This window comes from Aspergillus caelatus (genome assembly GCF_009193585.1).
Source record: "Aspergillus caelatus strain CBS 763.97 unplaced genomic scaffold BDV27scaffold_25, whole genome shotgun sequence".
NCBI lineage: Eukaryota > Fungi > Ascomycota > Eurotiomycetes > Eurotiales > Aspergillaceae > Aspergillus > Aspergillus caelatus.
In genome coordinates, this window is record NW_022475288.1 from 118,859 (window position 1) to 133,750 (window position 14,892).

General features: G+C 47.3%; 5 protein-coding genes across 5 annotated transcripts; 2 read left to right on the top strand and 3 right to left on the bottom strand.

The window, feature by feature from the left end:
• Nucleotides 1–522: 522 nt before the first annotated feature.
• BDV27DRAFT_154232 (putative L-serine dehydratase) lies at nucleotides 523–1,761 on the top strand (the record flags this gene model as incomplete). Its single annotated transcript, XM_032071925.1, has 3 exons — nucleotides 523–608; nucleotides 671–724; nucleotides 792–1,761. The coding sequence occupies 3 exons, from the start codon at nucleotides 523–525 to the stop codon at nucleotides 1,759–1,761; spliced, it is 1,110 nt and encodes a 369-aa protein (XP_031931301.1).
• Nucleotides 1,762–2,405: 644 nt separating this feature from the next.
• On the top strand, nucleotides 2,406–6,238 carry BDV27DRAFT_168356 (uncharacterized protein; the record flags this gene model as incomplete). Its single annotated transcript, XM_032074744.1, has 8 exons — nucleotides 2,406–2,496; nucleotides 2,557–2,763; nucleotides 2,899–4,200; nucleotides 4,255–4,928; nucleotides 5,000–5,051; nucleotides 5,105–5,255; nucleotides 5,312–5,646; nucleotides 5,772–6,238. 8 exons carry the CDS (start codon nucleotides 2,406–2,408, stop codon nucleotides 6,236–6,238), a joined length of 3,279 nt encoding a protein of 1,092 aa, XP_031931302.1.
• A 1,268-nt stretch (nucleotides 6,239–7,506) lies between these two features.
• Nucleotides 7,507–9,292, bottom strand: BDV27DRAFT_142179 (DnaJ and TPR domain protein; the record flags this gene model as incomplete). The annotated part of the gene is made up of 3 exons (XM_032069917.1): nucleotides 7,507–7,795; nucleotides 7,855–9,016; nucleotides 9,070–9,292. The coding sequence occupies 3 exons, from the start codon at nucleotides 9,290–9,292 to the stop codon at nucleotides 7,507–7,509; spliced, it is 1,674 nt and encodes a 557-aa protein (XP_031931303.1).
• Nucleotides 9,293–11,306: 2,014 nt separating this feature from the next.
• BDV27DRAFT_51602 (uncharacterized protein) lies at nucleotides 11,307–12,502 on the bottom strand. Its single transcript, XM_032076827.1, has one exon. It carries the CDS (start codon nucleotides 12,336–12,338, stop codon nucleotides 11,601–11,603), a length of 738 nt encoding a protein of 245 aa, XP_031931304.1. The 5' UTR covers nucleotides 12,339–12,502; the 3' UTR covers nucleotides 11,307–11,600.
• Nucleotides 12,503–12,925: 423 nt separating this feature from the next.
• Nucleotides 12,926–13,456, bottom strand: BDV27DRAFT_51600 (uncharacterized protein). The gene has a single exon (XM_032076826.1). The coding sequence runs from the start codon at nucleotides 13,403–13,405 to the stop codon at nucleotides 13,007–13,009; it is 399 nt and encodes a 132-aa protein (XP_031931305.1). The 5' UTR covers nucleotides 13,406–13,456; the 3' UTR covers nucleotides 12,926–13,006.
• Between the last annotated feature and the right edge of the window lie 1,436 nt (nucleotides 13,457–14,892).

Here is a 14,892-nt window from a genome sequence, read left to right on the forward strand (position 1 = left end):
CTAACATTCAGCTACAGCATTTATATATATATGTCGCTAAGAGCTTCAAGACATCACAGATACGTAGAATACGTAACCTATCAGTCGATTGAAAACAAATTCCGTATACTTCAATAATTTCGTGCGTGTTCGAGCATTGTACTTTTTTTTTTTTTTTTTTTTCTTTAGAAACGACCCACGCTCGATCGCTGGCGTGTTCATCAAACGTTAAGAATCGTACACCCCGATCTAGACGGTATGCAAAAGTAAGCGTTATATGAGTTATCTCTTATCGGCTCATGGATAAATAAATAGTGGAGAAGGGCGATCATTCTTCGACCAATTGTCTTTTAAGTTTAATTCAATGCCATTGAAAGGGCGTGGAATTAGTACCCACAGTAACCTTTTCAACAGGACAAGGTTGTCTACTATAACATCTCCTCAGTTCCTGTCGACAATTGCCCCTTCTCTTTATATATATATTTCCTTTGTCTATAATTTATTCCTCACGTCTGTCCTTGTCATTTCCAATAGAAAAAGACCATGGCCAATAGTCACCCCACGCAGCGGAAGCCATGGATCGAGACTCCGTTGATAGAGTCTGCGACACTTTCAAAGGCAGCAGGATGGTAAGTATATTTACTTTCTTTGTCTAGTACCGTTCCATATACTATTGCTAAATTCTATGTAGCCGGGTTTTCCTGAAGCTGGAACTGCTCCAACCCTCAGGGTCCTTCAAGTCGAGGTAGATCTGTCAAAACCTACACAAGAACTATCAAGAAGCACGAACGTAACTAAAATATCCATTGCAGAGGTATCGGAAATCTGATTCGCAGGGCTCTTTTAGATCCTGCAAATAAAAACAAGGAGCTTCATTTCTACAGTTCTTCCGGAGGAAATGCAGGGCTAGCCGCCGTCATCGCAGCCCGAGACTTGGGCTGCCCTTGTACAGTCGTCGTACCACATAGCACCAAGCCTCTCATGATTAGCAAGCTACGCGCTGCCGGAGCTACAGATGTGATCCAACAGGGATCCAGCTGGTTTGAAGCCGACACTTATCTACGGCAAAACTTCATCGAAAAGAACAGAGACGAGAAGGACGCTGATGCGGCCAAGAAACGGAACATCTACCTGCCCCCATTCGATCATCCAGATATCTGGAAAGGGGTGGGGACAATGGTTTCGGAACTTGCTACTCAATTACCGCCCAGAGACATTCCTGCGGGCTACGCTTTCCCGGCTGATGCGATTGTATGTAGCGTTGGTGGCGGGGGCCTCCTTAACGGGATTGTGGAAGGACTCGGTGATTACATACGATCTCATCCGACGCCAGACTTGGTAACTGGTACAACATTGAAGAATGTCCGTGTGTTGGCTGCTGAGACGAATGGAGCGGATTCTCTCGCGCTCTCGCTGCGGAGTGGAAGTCTGCAATCTCTTCCGGCGATCACGTCCCTGGCGACTTCTTTGGGTGCGCTTTGTGTGGCTCCTCAGACTTTGAAGAATGCTCAGTCACCACCGGCCGGTGTTGACGTTGTCAGTGTTGTTGGGTCCGACGCTGAGGCTGCGAAGGGAATCATTCACGTGGCTGATGAGCTTCGGTTGCAGGTAGAGCTGGCATGCGGGATCAGTGTTGAGATAGCGGAAGGGTCGAGGTTGAGGGAAGCTGTTCCAGATCTTACTCCGGACAGTCGGGTGGTTGTGGTTGTTTGTGGAGGAAGCAATATCACCGCGGAGATGATTGCTGAGTATCGGCAGAGATTGCAGAATGGATGGGAGTAGACATTATCGGATCTTCTTACTCGGTATATTGCGTAATACAAAATTGCAGTATCTATTGTTTTCAAACTATGTGTGTAGCAAGGTGAAATTTTCAGGTGTGCTTAACATTGTCTCCGGCATTGGGCTTGCATGTGCCACACTTAGTACTACTGCTATCGCGTGACTTGTCCTTCCTTTCTTTTGCTACAACTAACACCGATGCTATTTACATGCAGGAATTTACAACTAGGCCCAAGATCAAGGCTTCTCAAGGATTATAGACTCGTTTGTTCTGCAATGCACTTGCCTTCAACAAGCTACCACTGGCCTTGTCCCATGTCCTCGGTGCGAGACCTGAGACACTTCTTCATCTCTCTAGTTTCATGCAGAGATTCACTCGCGATGAAACCAAGGTCAAGCTTGTTGTGTTCCCGAAAACACAAGCTAGTGTTGGTAACAGATATAGCGACAGTGTTTCCTCATAACACTCCTCCTTGGCGGTATATTGTTGCTTAAGACTCATTTCTGCGCTTGCCATTTTCAGTCTCCTACCGTCTATACTGTCTCTCATCACTCACTTTTGACACCATCTACTATATCTTCTTTGTCACTTCTCTCTCTCATTTCCCTTCTTCTAGTGCCTTTACGCCACCTTAAGTTGAAACATGGACGATCAAACCATCAACCTAGCCCAGCTTCATTACATAGCTGAGCAGCAGACTCGGCACTCATGTATATGGGAGGGCCATGAACATTGTAAGTCTTCTGTCATAGTTTGTTATAGCTAGGGAGATATTCTAACACTATCTGTGCTAGCACACCAATACCCTAACTTCAAGGAGTTATGGGCGTTTGTAACACCGAGACTTCGCCAAGAGTACATCGAGCGAGTTGAGCTGCTTGCCTCATCATCTACGACGGCCGAAGCGGAGGCCGACTATGAAGGCAATTTAAAAATTCTCTATGAAAAATGTTTTGCAAGCATGACCAAACTTGAGGCTGAGAAAGCTTCGTCCGTACCCAGTGAGTACCACATGTGCTTGGCAAATCTTCAGCGCTAATAGTTGCAAGTATCCATGTTCAGAGCCCAAGCCGGTCACCTCGGTATACAGGTCTTAGCCGAATCGTGCCAGGCCACTGACGTTAGAGGTAGTAAAGACGGCGATGATGATGATGATGGTGCCGCATGCTCTCAGGATGAGGATGATGAAACGGCCGAAAGAAGTATTTTTCCGAGCCATGACCCAAGAGAAAATGAAGACCCCATGATACCTGTCCTGGAATCTTCTGTCGACGCAGGAGTGCTGGCGTTAGAAAATCTACAGCACGTCTTCGGTAAATCTGATATCTTGTTGGGCGACACTAACTGGAAAAACGACATTGAATTGGCACTTTCGTTTTCGCAGACGGAAAAAGTGATTATCGGGGTTGTTGGCAGCACTGGTGTCGGCAAGTCATCTCTCATCAATGCCATCGCTGATGAAGAAAATATACTCGCAACAAACTGCATGCGTGCCTCCACTGCAGTGGCAACAGAGCTGTCATACAACGATGGAGAGTTCGGGTACAAAGCACGCATTGAATTCATCCAACGCAGCGAGTGGGAACACGAACTACGCATACTCTTCAAAGAGCTCTGTGACAGCTTGGTGGATGTCAAAAGAGAGAACGTTTCAAAGGATTCTAATGCTGGGGTTGCACTTGACAAGATTAAAGCTGTGTACCCTTCACTGGAAGTGGAAGACATCACGAACACATCGGTTGAAAAGCTCTTGGAGGATCCCAACGTTTTAAATCTGCTTGGGAGTACCTTGATATTTGAAGAGAACAAACCCCGAGTCTTCTCTCGGAGACTAAAGTCTTACATCGATAGTAAAGGCAAAAGGCGCGGCTCGAAGAATGCTTCACAGAGGGGCAGCGATATAGGACTTTGGCCGCTTATTCGTGTGGTTCGAATTTATGTCAAAGCAAAGGCACTGTCTACCGGCGCTGTCCTTGTCGACTTGCCCGGTATCTTTGACTCTAATGCTGCGCGTGTGGCCGTCGCAGAAGACTATATGAAACGTTGCTCAGCTCATTGGGTTGTCTCGCCTATTAATCGAGCCGTGGATGATAAAGTCGCTCACGACCTTCTAGGACAGAACTTCAAGATGCAGATGCATATGGACTGTGCTTTCAATAACATCACCTTTGTATGCACCAAGACAGATGATATCTCTGTAAGTGAAGTACAGGACTCTCTAAGACTGGCGCTGCCGTCAGTGCAGAAGCGTGAACATCAAGATAAACTATGTGCTCAGTTACGAATTGAGGTGAATGAGCTTGACAAGAGCAAAGACCGTATTATGGACGATATTGGCTCTATTGCCGACGAGATCGAGGAGCTCGAGGCTAGTCTGTCCACTGAAGAGTCCCATTTGAGCCAGTCTGATAATAAACCCAACAAAGAAAAGATTTCCAGTGAGGTTGAAGTGAGCGAGACGACCGGCTCTATCGAGAATAATATGGCAACAGCTCCTGTTGATAACTCCACCTCTGAAGTGCAAAAGTCGAGTTGCTCTGAAACTGAAGACCGGACGAGGCAACTTCAGGCTCTTAAAGCCGAGAGGAAACAACTTGAGCATCAGAGACGTCAACTCAACCAATATATCAAAAGCAAAAAAGCAAAAGCCAAGCGACTTGAACAAGAATCTGAAAACATGAAAACAGAAATTATCCGAGAGTGCATCAATGCCAGGAATATCTATTCCAAGGATGAGATCAAAAAGGACTTTGCATGCGGCATCCGCGAGCTAGATCAAGAGTTTCGAGAGGATGAAGATGAGACAGCAGTTTCTGGCACAACTTTGCCAGTTAGAGACTATGAAAACCTGGCGAACGAACTTCCTGTGTTCTGCGTGTCCACAAAGGCATACCAAAAGCTTTGCGGTAGACTTCGGAAGGAGGTCCATGTGACTGGGTATACAAAGCTGGAGGATACTGAAATACCCCAGTTACAGCGCCATTGCATAAGTTTGACCGAAAAGGCAAGGGAAGTATCGGCACTACGATTTTTAGCCCAACTGAAGAGGCTGTTCCAGTCGATATCACTATGGTCGCTAGCGACTAGTCCGGCACATATCATGTCAGATGAGAAAATACGAGAATTGGAAACAGGATTCAACTTAGCCGTGGATAACTTAAGAAAGGTATGCTTCTTATTCAGACATCCTGGAAATTTTTACTTAGTCCATTAGGCTATGGAAAACATGTTCGCGAGCGCTCTGATGCACTTGTCGAAACATTTGACGTGAACATCGTCAATCGACTTGGTATGTTGCCCCATCAGCACTTTGCTCCCGTCTGACAGATGCGAATAACGTAGACCGAGCAATAAAACATGGCTGTGTGGAATTTCCTCGCATAATATCTCAATGGAATGCACCCTGGGCCGAAGGAGGTCTTGCGTTCAATACGTACCGAGCCATTTGTCGTCGTCGAGGAGTATTCAAGGAGCGAGACTGGAACCAAGAACTGTATGCAAAGCGACACCGTGTCTTTGTAATTCTAGACCATACTCACATTACAGCAGAGCCAATCCTTTGTTAGACAAGATCGTCGGCGGTTGGACAAGAACATTTTGTGTGAAAGTCCCTCTACAGCTCAATGAGTTTGCTGTCAGCTTGGAAGGCAGCCTGCAGGAGTTTCACACCAGAGCAATTGCCCTCGCGGATAGAAGCGCTCCCTCCGACAAGAATACTGGGATGCCGGAAGTGATGCTAAGTACCTATTGTAAAACCCTAGGGCATGAGCTCAAGCGGGTGGAAGCATCAATAAAGTCCGAGCAAAAAGAATTGAACAGAATATTTGCCAAGACGATTGAAACAGAGCTACACCAGGCGTATGAAGAGTGTGCGGAACAATCTGGTAAGTTCTCAATTTTTATTCTTTATGCGGGGAGTAAAAGAGGAAGGAGAACCAGGCGCCTTGGATTCGTACCCTCTCCAAGCAGGCGATACATTTCATCTAATTCTCTAACACATCTCAAATAGGCCAGTATTGCCTGGTCCGCATGAAAACCATAATGACTCGCCAGGCGGCAGACAATTGTTCCTATGTGCTTGGACACAGTGTCGAGCGAGCAGTACAGAAGATAAATGACCTGCTGAACATGACACGCGAAAAACTAGGGCAGGTGGTAGAATCGACCGTGAACCATGTGTCGCGCGACTACCGCACGGCTATCGTCGAACCTCAAATCCGCAAGTTCTCTGATGACCAGATAAAGCTCAAGACTGAGGTAACCGAGATCATACAGAGCACAGAGGCAAGGATACATCTAGATCAACTCCTGGGGCTTAACAAGGAATCGAATGGCCAGGAAGAATTATCTGTTGCACCTGAGGTCTTGAAGAGCGAAGAGGAGCCAGGATTGATGTACAAGGAGGAGATGCCCATTAAGGTAGAAGACGTATGTGGTCTGCACCCTGGACTTGATCTTCTGCAAACCGACGTATGAATGCCGGAGGCAGAGCGCGAGTCAAAATCAAATGGGCTGACATCTATGCGACACGAGCTACAATATTTATCTGGTACAGTGAGCATTCAACCTGATGTTTTCTTGGGTGGGAGATGGTGCAAGCAGTCAGGAGAACGACACTTTTATTTCAAGCCCTTTCGATGCGAACTTGGGATGATCTGGTATTCCAGATGTTTCTGGGATTTTTCGAACTTCAAAGGTGGATGGTTGAAACTTAATCCGATGTCTCTGGGAGACACGAAATGAGGTGCGCAATTGGATTGACGGTGCTGTTGTTTCTTGAATCTTTCAGTGCAGAACTTGGATGATTTGATATCTCGGGTTCGTGGAGGACACTTGGTTGTTGTTAGCAGCTTTTGGAGTTCATCTTCTCTGATATGAATAGGGTTATTCTGGAAATAAACCTTTCATTGAATCTTCTCTTGCATCAGTCTTCTGAATGTAATCACCGGCTCTGTCCCTGGAACAGTAAGACCATAAGCATCCAATCATACCCATAGTTATCAAGAAAGATACAAATCCTACGAAGCGAACCATATATAATAAATCATCAACATATCCATTGATCTCATCAGCTACCCGATAATGGCCAAGCCACTGGTATTTCGCAAATAAATCCCAACATAAACATAGCAGCATCGCAGAGCACACGCAAATGAGTAAATAGTATCAATAGGTAGCAAGCATAAGACCCAAGAGTATATAACGCCAGAATGTAGCCACTAAGATGTTCACTGTTCGTCTTCATCCATATTCAACACATCCCTGCTTACGGAGAGCAGGGGGTGATCTTTGGAAAAGCAGAAGGAGAAACGAAAATATAGGGGGAAATGGAGGAAGAGAAAAGTCACAAATAAAACAAGCGTCCCATCTATGCTAGGTTGGGAATGAATAAAAAAAAATGGTGTAAAACTGAAAAAGAAGATAAATGGTAAATAAACAAGCAAGGCAAAGAATCAAGTCTATCGCATCGTGCTTAACAGTCTGAAATCATGCAATGCACCGAGGGGGATATCGAAGACCGCGTATAGATGAAACGGCGTAAGATGGGTTGAGCGACGCAAGGTAAGAGAAAAGGCGGGAGAACGATGTCTTTCCCCTGATAAATGCAACCACAGACAAGACTTGTCAGTCATTCATTAAAGATTCCTTTTTCGGGTTTGTCCTTCTGTTTTCCTTTTCAAAATTTATATGTTCTGTTATCCCTGTCATGTTGGACATGTGCAGTCCTGTGGGGCTGTCGTGGATTAGAAGGGGAATCCACCAGGGAATCCGCCGCGAGATTGGCCGCCGCCGAAGGGGTTTCCGCCGGCTTGGGCGAATCCACCGCCACCGCCGCCGTTCATCATGTTAAAGAGGATGTTGGGGTCGATGTTGATATGGGTGCCGCCCATGCCACCCATACCGCCCATGCCGCCCATTCCACCCATACCACCCATGCCTCCCATGCCGCCGAAGCCGCCGAAGCCACCATGGCCACCGAACATGTCGGATGGGTCAATCAGGTCATCACCGTTATCATAAGACGCACGTTTCCTAAAACCTTTGTTAGATAGCCTGTATTGGAAATGACCAAAGACAAGAGGGGCACATACTGAGAATCGATCAGGGTCTCATAAGCCTCTCCGATCTCCTTGAACTTCTCATCACCTTGGGGATCATCACGGTTCTTGTCCGGGTGGTACTGGATGGCCAGCTTGCGGTAGGCCTTCTTGATCTCATGCTCGGAAGCATCCTTAGACACACCCAAGATCTTGTAGTAGTCCTTCCGCTGGGCCTTCTTGAGCTCAAATTCAGCCTTGCGGATCTCTTCCTGAATACCCTTCTCGGTGGGGTTGGACTCTGCCACGGCCTTGTAATCGCGCACTGCTTCTTCCCAGTTGCCAGCACCGCCGTGGGCCTTGGCACGTATCTTCTGTGCCTTGACATACGACGGATCCAAGCGCAGGGCCTCAGAGCAGTCGTTGACTGCGTTATCGTATTCCTTCAGGTTGATGTGTGCCTGAGCACGATTCTGTAAGATCTTCGCGTTCATGTCCTTGTTCGTCGGGTCTACCTCCAAAGCCTGCGACCAGAGGTCGATAGCCTTGCGGTAATCCTTGGCCTTGAAGGCATTGTTGCCCTCTTCCTTCGTGCGCATCAACTTCTGAACGGTACGAAGTAGTTTGATAGCCGACTTCATATCAGGATCCAAGCTGATACAGATTTTAAGGGTCTTCAGCGCCTGTTCCGTCTCCCCCAGGCCGTAGAATGCACGGGCACGGATCATAAGAGCGTCAGGATCTTGGTTGTTCTGTCGAAGCATGTTCATCGCAATATCCTGTGCCTTTGCAAACGAATTCTCGTTTGCCATCTTCAGCTGTGCTTCCGCGGTCATCAGGGTCCACTTGCGGGGCTCCTTAACGCCATTGCCCAGAAGCGCTCTCGCCTGGTCCAGGCAGAACAGAGCCATCGACACTCCCCGTTCCTGAGCCAGGGTCTCTTCCGCTTGGGTCACGAAACGAATCATCTTCTCAGCGGGTGCACGGTCGGTCGCCGAGGCGGGAGGATCCGTGCGAGAGAGGACATTAAGGGCCTCTGACGGGCGGCCCAGACTAGTGAGGATACGGGCCAAGCGGTACTGAATCTTAGCGTTGGACGGATCAAGCTCGAGAGCTCGCTCACAGTCCTCGAGAGCATTAATATACTGATGGGCGGCCATGTGCGCCGCCGCCCGGTTGGACAGGTACACGGAAGAATTAGGGTTAATCTCAACGGCTAAAAGTTTGTCAGCAGAAGTAATTATGAGTCTGTCGCAGCAGAGCACCCACCTTTGCTGAACTCTTCAATAGCCCGAGCATAATTGCGATCCTTGAAGAATTTATTTCCCGCCAACTTGAAAGAATCCGCCTCAGCGGTCGTTCCATTTGATCTATGAGGAGGAGGGGTAGGGCTCTTTTCGGCATGCGTTCCATTCACACCATTAGCGGACGACGACAGGCGAGGATCGTTGCTGTCAACGTCCATCGAGCTCCGGTCAGCAGCAGCAGCCATGGCTGATAGACGACGTAGCTCGTCGGGAGGAAGATTTAACGGATGAAGATCGGGGTCGGGCTTCTTGAACCGATGAACGGTCGAAGCACGGGAGAAAGTAGGACGAGAAGCGGAAGGAGAGAAACTGCCCTTAGAGGTAGCAGAGGAATGTGTCGGACGATGACAGGATTTGGAGTGAGAAGGAATGGACGACGACCGACTGTGGGCCGGACGAGTCGAGGATTTGCGTGGAAGATTCGGCTGATGAGGAGGAGCAGTCGCCGCAGCAGTGGGTTCGTACGGTGGAGGTGGAGGGGGTGGAGGATTTTTCCGGGTACTATACGAGTGACGGGGAGAAGAAGAGGTTGAAGGCGACGACGGAGGAAATCTAGGAGGTGGCGGAGGAGGAGGAGAAGAAGAAGAGGAAGAAGAAGGGACCGGCGTCGGATTTGGAGTCAAAGTTGAGAGATCCGGATGCTGAATTTGCTTGGATTTGGATCTCTTGGATTTGTGACGAGAGAAAAGTTGCGGAAGAACCATCGTTCTGATTGGTCGTCGCGGATCGAATTGCAACGAAGGCGGTGGAAGTTCAGAGTTTGATATCAATTCTCTCTTTTTTCCTTACTTCCGGAGCGGGAAGAAACAGAAAAGAGAAAATAAAAATAAAAATAAAAAAAATCAAGAAAAAGTATATCAAACGACAACGATCAAATAAATCGATTTCGGTCGCAAAAAAGATTCAAAAGAGAAAAATCAATACTCGCTGGATCACAAACAGATGTTTTTTTTTTTTTATACAAAGAAATCAATCCAAGTCTAGACAAAGAGTTCGGTCATGATGACAATGGCGCAGTCATAATAATATAGTTGTAGTTGTAGTAGTAGTAGTAGTAGTAGTTGTTGTTGTTGCTCTCGTCGGATAGTCAGCGTGGGAGAGGAAGATCGTGGGTTCACCTTGACAATAGTCGAGAAGTTGAAGAGAAGAAGAAGAAGGAAAAGGTGCGAAAAGCGAGGCTGGCGATCGCTTGAGTGATCAATTCAAACTATATAGGTAATATTATCTTTTTCCTTAGTGTAGACTTATTTATTTGGGGATTTCTCTTCCCTCCTCCACTTGGGAAAAAAAATCATGGAGGCTGGTGATTGAAGGTGACGAACTCCGCCTAGCGTGCAGCTTGTCGTCGAATCCCATCGATCTTTCGCCTGTCGAAAAGAAACGTCTCACTACTGCATCGCCAGTAACGGTCCTCCTCTTCAGTTCAGTCCAGTCAATTCTGTACGATCTTCTATCTGGCAGGCACTAAAAAATGAAAAATGACCATCCCCGTGGCTACCTGATCCAACAAAAATAAACCAGAGAGGGAAGAATGACTACTAGTATTTCCCCCCGAGCCGCCGACAACTAGGATCAGATCCACTCCGCCAATCCGTACGCCAGAAAACCAATTATAACACCAAATCTTATGCATGACGCTTTATTGTTTCCATAGCAAACTATCTTCCCTATACTCCGTACTCAGTACGGGATTTTTTTTTTTTTTTTTTAACACAAAGTACCGCCGCCTTCTTCCCCGATCAGCCGTGCCAGCCAATGCGGCCCACTCCCTCGGTTTTCCGGTGTTGCCTCTACTGTTACTCGTCTCGCTTTAACATGAGGTTCCACTTCTCTGGCGCCTTCTGACGTTGCAGGCAATTTTCTAGGCGACTCGCCGCCTTTTTCCTTGTCTCGTCCGTTGGTCATGGTGCAGATCCGCCTCTTCGGTTCCCAAGCTTCTACCTGTTGGACAGAGAACTGGCGGGCCAGAACGTCATGATCGCCACGTGGTAGTCGCGTGCCATCTAGTCCACCATCGACTCACTTGTTCGTCAGGTCAGTGAATAAAGTGAAACCCCCGAACAAGAATGGATGGGGAAGTGCGGTCGATTATAGTCCATGTATCGTATATACAATGTTCCGTAAACTTTCTCTTGGCAGACCATCTCCGTCACATTTCGAGGGCGGGCGGTCGCCGTTTGCAGAGAAGACTCACTCTACCTCTTGAGTATGGCATGAGCTGTCTTCACGTTGTTGAGAGAGGTAGTGACGAAAACATTTGTCGCTAGCAAGGCTCCTTTTTGAGTCAAGCCAGGTGGAAACACTGACAAGCGGGAATGCGTGATCAATATCCCTGATACAGACGCAAAACCTGTCTTCCCGGCTGCCAGATATTTGTTTGCAGGGTCAGGGAATTGCAACTGACTGACGCTTATTGATATAGGCCGCAATGCGGTGAGCCGACACCGGTGGCTTAGAGTTATAAAACACTTGTTGGAGTGTATGCAATGCTTCTCAATTGCCAAAAGGGGTCCGATGTGCCCTCCGCCCCGCAACGGCCGTCCACATTGAATCATGCGCGGTCATTCGTGACGAAGGCTCCTCCCGAATCACCCGCGGCGACGTTATCGGCTGATCGAATACATGCTGTTCATATGGGGGTGGAGGAGAGGCGGGGATGTCTGCGTCCCGCCCGCCATTATTCGTAAGGTATGTGTCCATCGAGCGAGAGTGAGTCAGTGTTGGCACTTGGCCGGAGAAATTCGTTGAGACAGTGATATCTGCTCGCACCCAGATATTTTGTTCATCGAGCCAGATAAGTTGGTGGGATGGCGAGGCGCTTTGCGTGCGAAAAGGCCTTTCTACTCTAGGATGCGGGTTGAATAAGCCCAGAGGAGAGGAGTGCCCCGGATGAGAGATAGGGCGGCGCGCAGCGGAGTAATCGACTCTTCGTTCAGAGGCACCATGGCGAATGTCATTCCCGGGGGTTAAGTTTGCTGGGTGCTGCATGTTGCTTCGTTCACGACGATGCCAGTTCACGCCAGATGCTATACTAGGCGACTTCTGTCGGGACGACGGCACCGGGTCAGCGGATGCTGGCCGTGGAGGATGGCTTGGCAAGCCATCGAATGCTTCCAGTGGTAACGCTGAATAATCTAACTGTATACTGGGGACACCCGAGTAAGGATTTGTGGAATGGGGCCGATGAATGATAGGCGGGCCTTCCAAGGACGACAGGTCTATTGGGTTCATCTGGACGGCGACGGTGAATACAAGCCAATGTCGATCTGGGGAACGGTAACAGGCGAAAGAAGCGAAATGATTGAGGAGTAAAGGGCCGGCCGCTTTCGTAACTATATTATTATACTAGATCATTCCAAAGCCCCTGCCTAGGATAAGTGGCACGGCCGAGTACGAAGTCGTGGAGGCAAGATTCCAAAAAAAGTGATGAATACGATGATTAACGGAAGGGCCAAGTGGATCGCCACACAAAATGCGTCTTTGGTAACAGAAGATGTCTAGAAAGCATTTAAGTTCAATCAAGCAAACCCCTGCGAGATAGGTTTCCCTATTCAACTTATATGATCACACATGGTCGAAACGTCGGACAATGCGTTGAGGCGGTGCTCGATGCAGCTTCGAGTCCTTTGCGTGCTTCGTCCAACAGAGAGAACAGCACAACAAAACCAACATTTCTGCGCCGCCCCATGCATCAAGGATCCATAAGTGGATTCAGCCCTCTCCTCGGGATCCGGTGATGGGCGGCCCCTAAGACTAAGGGACCCTACTTAGAAGGTAGATGCCGACTGTCCATCTCGGAGCTTCTATTCCAGTAAGTCGATCAAACATGTCAGAGTGGGAAAAGTGAAGTTGACACCGCAGAAGGCGTCCCATGCACTTTGATTATGCCCTGCAGGATTCTACAAAATACCCAATCTGATTAGTACGACGGATAGGGATTTGGGGTCGAGTTTCATGAACTGTTGGAGCGGTCGACGCAAGCGCAGGCGATAATTCGGTATACTACTCCAGTAAGTAAACAAAAAGGCACTGGCCAGTAAGAATGATTCAAAAAGAAAGAAAGAAAGAAAGAAAAAAAAATAATAAATGGATCGAAGCCAGTCCCTGGAAAATCGGGGGAATTGGATCTGGTAGGGTTCAATTATCGCCACCACGTCCCTTTTCGCCGTGCCGAGCAAAGAAAACCGCCTCCAAGTGGGAACATCCCATAAGCTGGAGAAGATTGGGTGGAAATTAGCTTCTTTGAGTCGGTCAGCAGGAGAGGGAAGAGCAAAGCCTTGGGGAAAACGACAAAACATCAACACTGCCACGGCCGCTCTTTGTCATCGCCGCGCTATGCCTCATCATCCATGGTTCGCTAATGGATTACCGCAGATTTTAAAAATAATTCTACTAGTTCTTCTGTCCCTCTCCCATCCCCTCTTTATTAATTTACTTCGTGTCTATGGAGTACTATGATTATGATGATGATAATGAGTATTATTATCCGGTCTGCACATCTGCACTTTTATACGTACCGACAAGATGGCGCAATTCCCCATATCATCCACTACTAATCGGGGCACTAAAATTCTCTAAATCGGGCAGTGTACGGAGTATGTACTTGTAACAGGAAACCCTTAGCGAGACCACGAAGATCATTCTTGATCTCCTCCTTCCTTTACCTTCTAGAAAGCATTTTGCTGGCAGTATATAATGTATTGAAGAACTCCGTTATAAGTATATCCAACCAGGCTCAATTTCTTTATCCGACCGGCCCGTATTTTCCGTTTTTTTTTTTTTTTTTTTTTTTTGGTTCTTTTTTTCGCCCACCTTGGCCCATAAGGCTGGTGGTTACACGGCATAAGTTCTGTACAATAAGTAGTAGTACTAACTACTAAGAACTAGTACTCTGTAGGTATATTATGTATAGATCATTAATCCTAGTCCGGTATTGTCACTAGTGACCTTCAAGTGGGAACCGGAGTACGCGTCGATTCTACTTCCTCACTTGGCCCTTCCATCGCGCACTGATCTTGCATTGGAGCGTTTGATGGATATTGCCCATTGCTCCATGCATATATGTATGGACATGGGGATGCGACAATGATGTCTAATTATACATTTTCTTTACTTTCTTTCTTTCTTTCTTTCCTTTTTTTTTTTTTTTTTTTCCCTTCTAAACTCTCATTGTTCCATTATGATATTAAAATTGATATATCGTGATTCATCAAAGTACACTTATTCCAAAATACCAAACCCAAGTACCTCTCCCACAATAGATACATACGCCTCCCATCCCATGGCACTTCTAGGCTCCCCAAATACAATTCCCTAAATGGGTAATACTAATTAATTCCATCCCGTGTTGAACCCTACCACCGACCATCACACCGCACCCAATTTCCAACATCCCCTCCATCACCATCCCCAAACACCTTACCAATTCCAAACCCCAAAACCATAATCTATGATATCCCAATCCAGTTACTATAATAATCAATCCGAAACCCGTCAGCCCCCGGGATCCGGATCTGAAATCGCTATCTCCCGCATTCCTGGTAGATTCCGATCTGCGACACGAGCGGGTCCCTTTTCATGTGCAATCACTGCCAATCAGACGTGGCGGGTGGGAGAGGCTGATTGGGGGGCTGAATCTGGGGAAGTGTTGGTCTTTTTTGTTTTATTATGGGTCAGGATTGGGGGGGGTATGAATCATTTTCGTTTTGAGGTGTGGGATAAGAGGTTAGTTATGATGTGTAGTATGGAGGGGATTGAGTAGTATTTTGTAAATTGGGTATGTTAT

Bases quoted from the DNA above. Each gene is read 5' to 3' on its own strand.
- BDV27DRAFT_51600 (XM_032076826.1), bottom strand. From the start codon at position 13,405: ATGTTTTGTCGTTTTCCCCAAGGCTTTGCTCTTCCCTCTCCTGCTGAC.
- BDV27DRAFT_51602 (XM_032076827.1), bottom strand. From the start codon at position 12,338: ATGAACCCAATAGACCTGTCGTCCTTGGAAGGCCCGCCTATCATTCAT.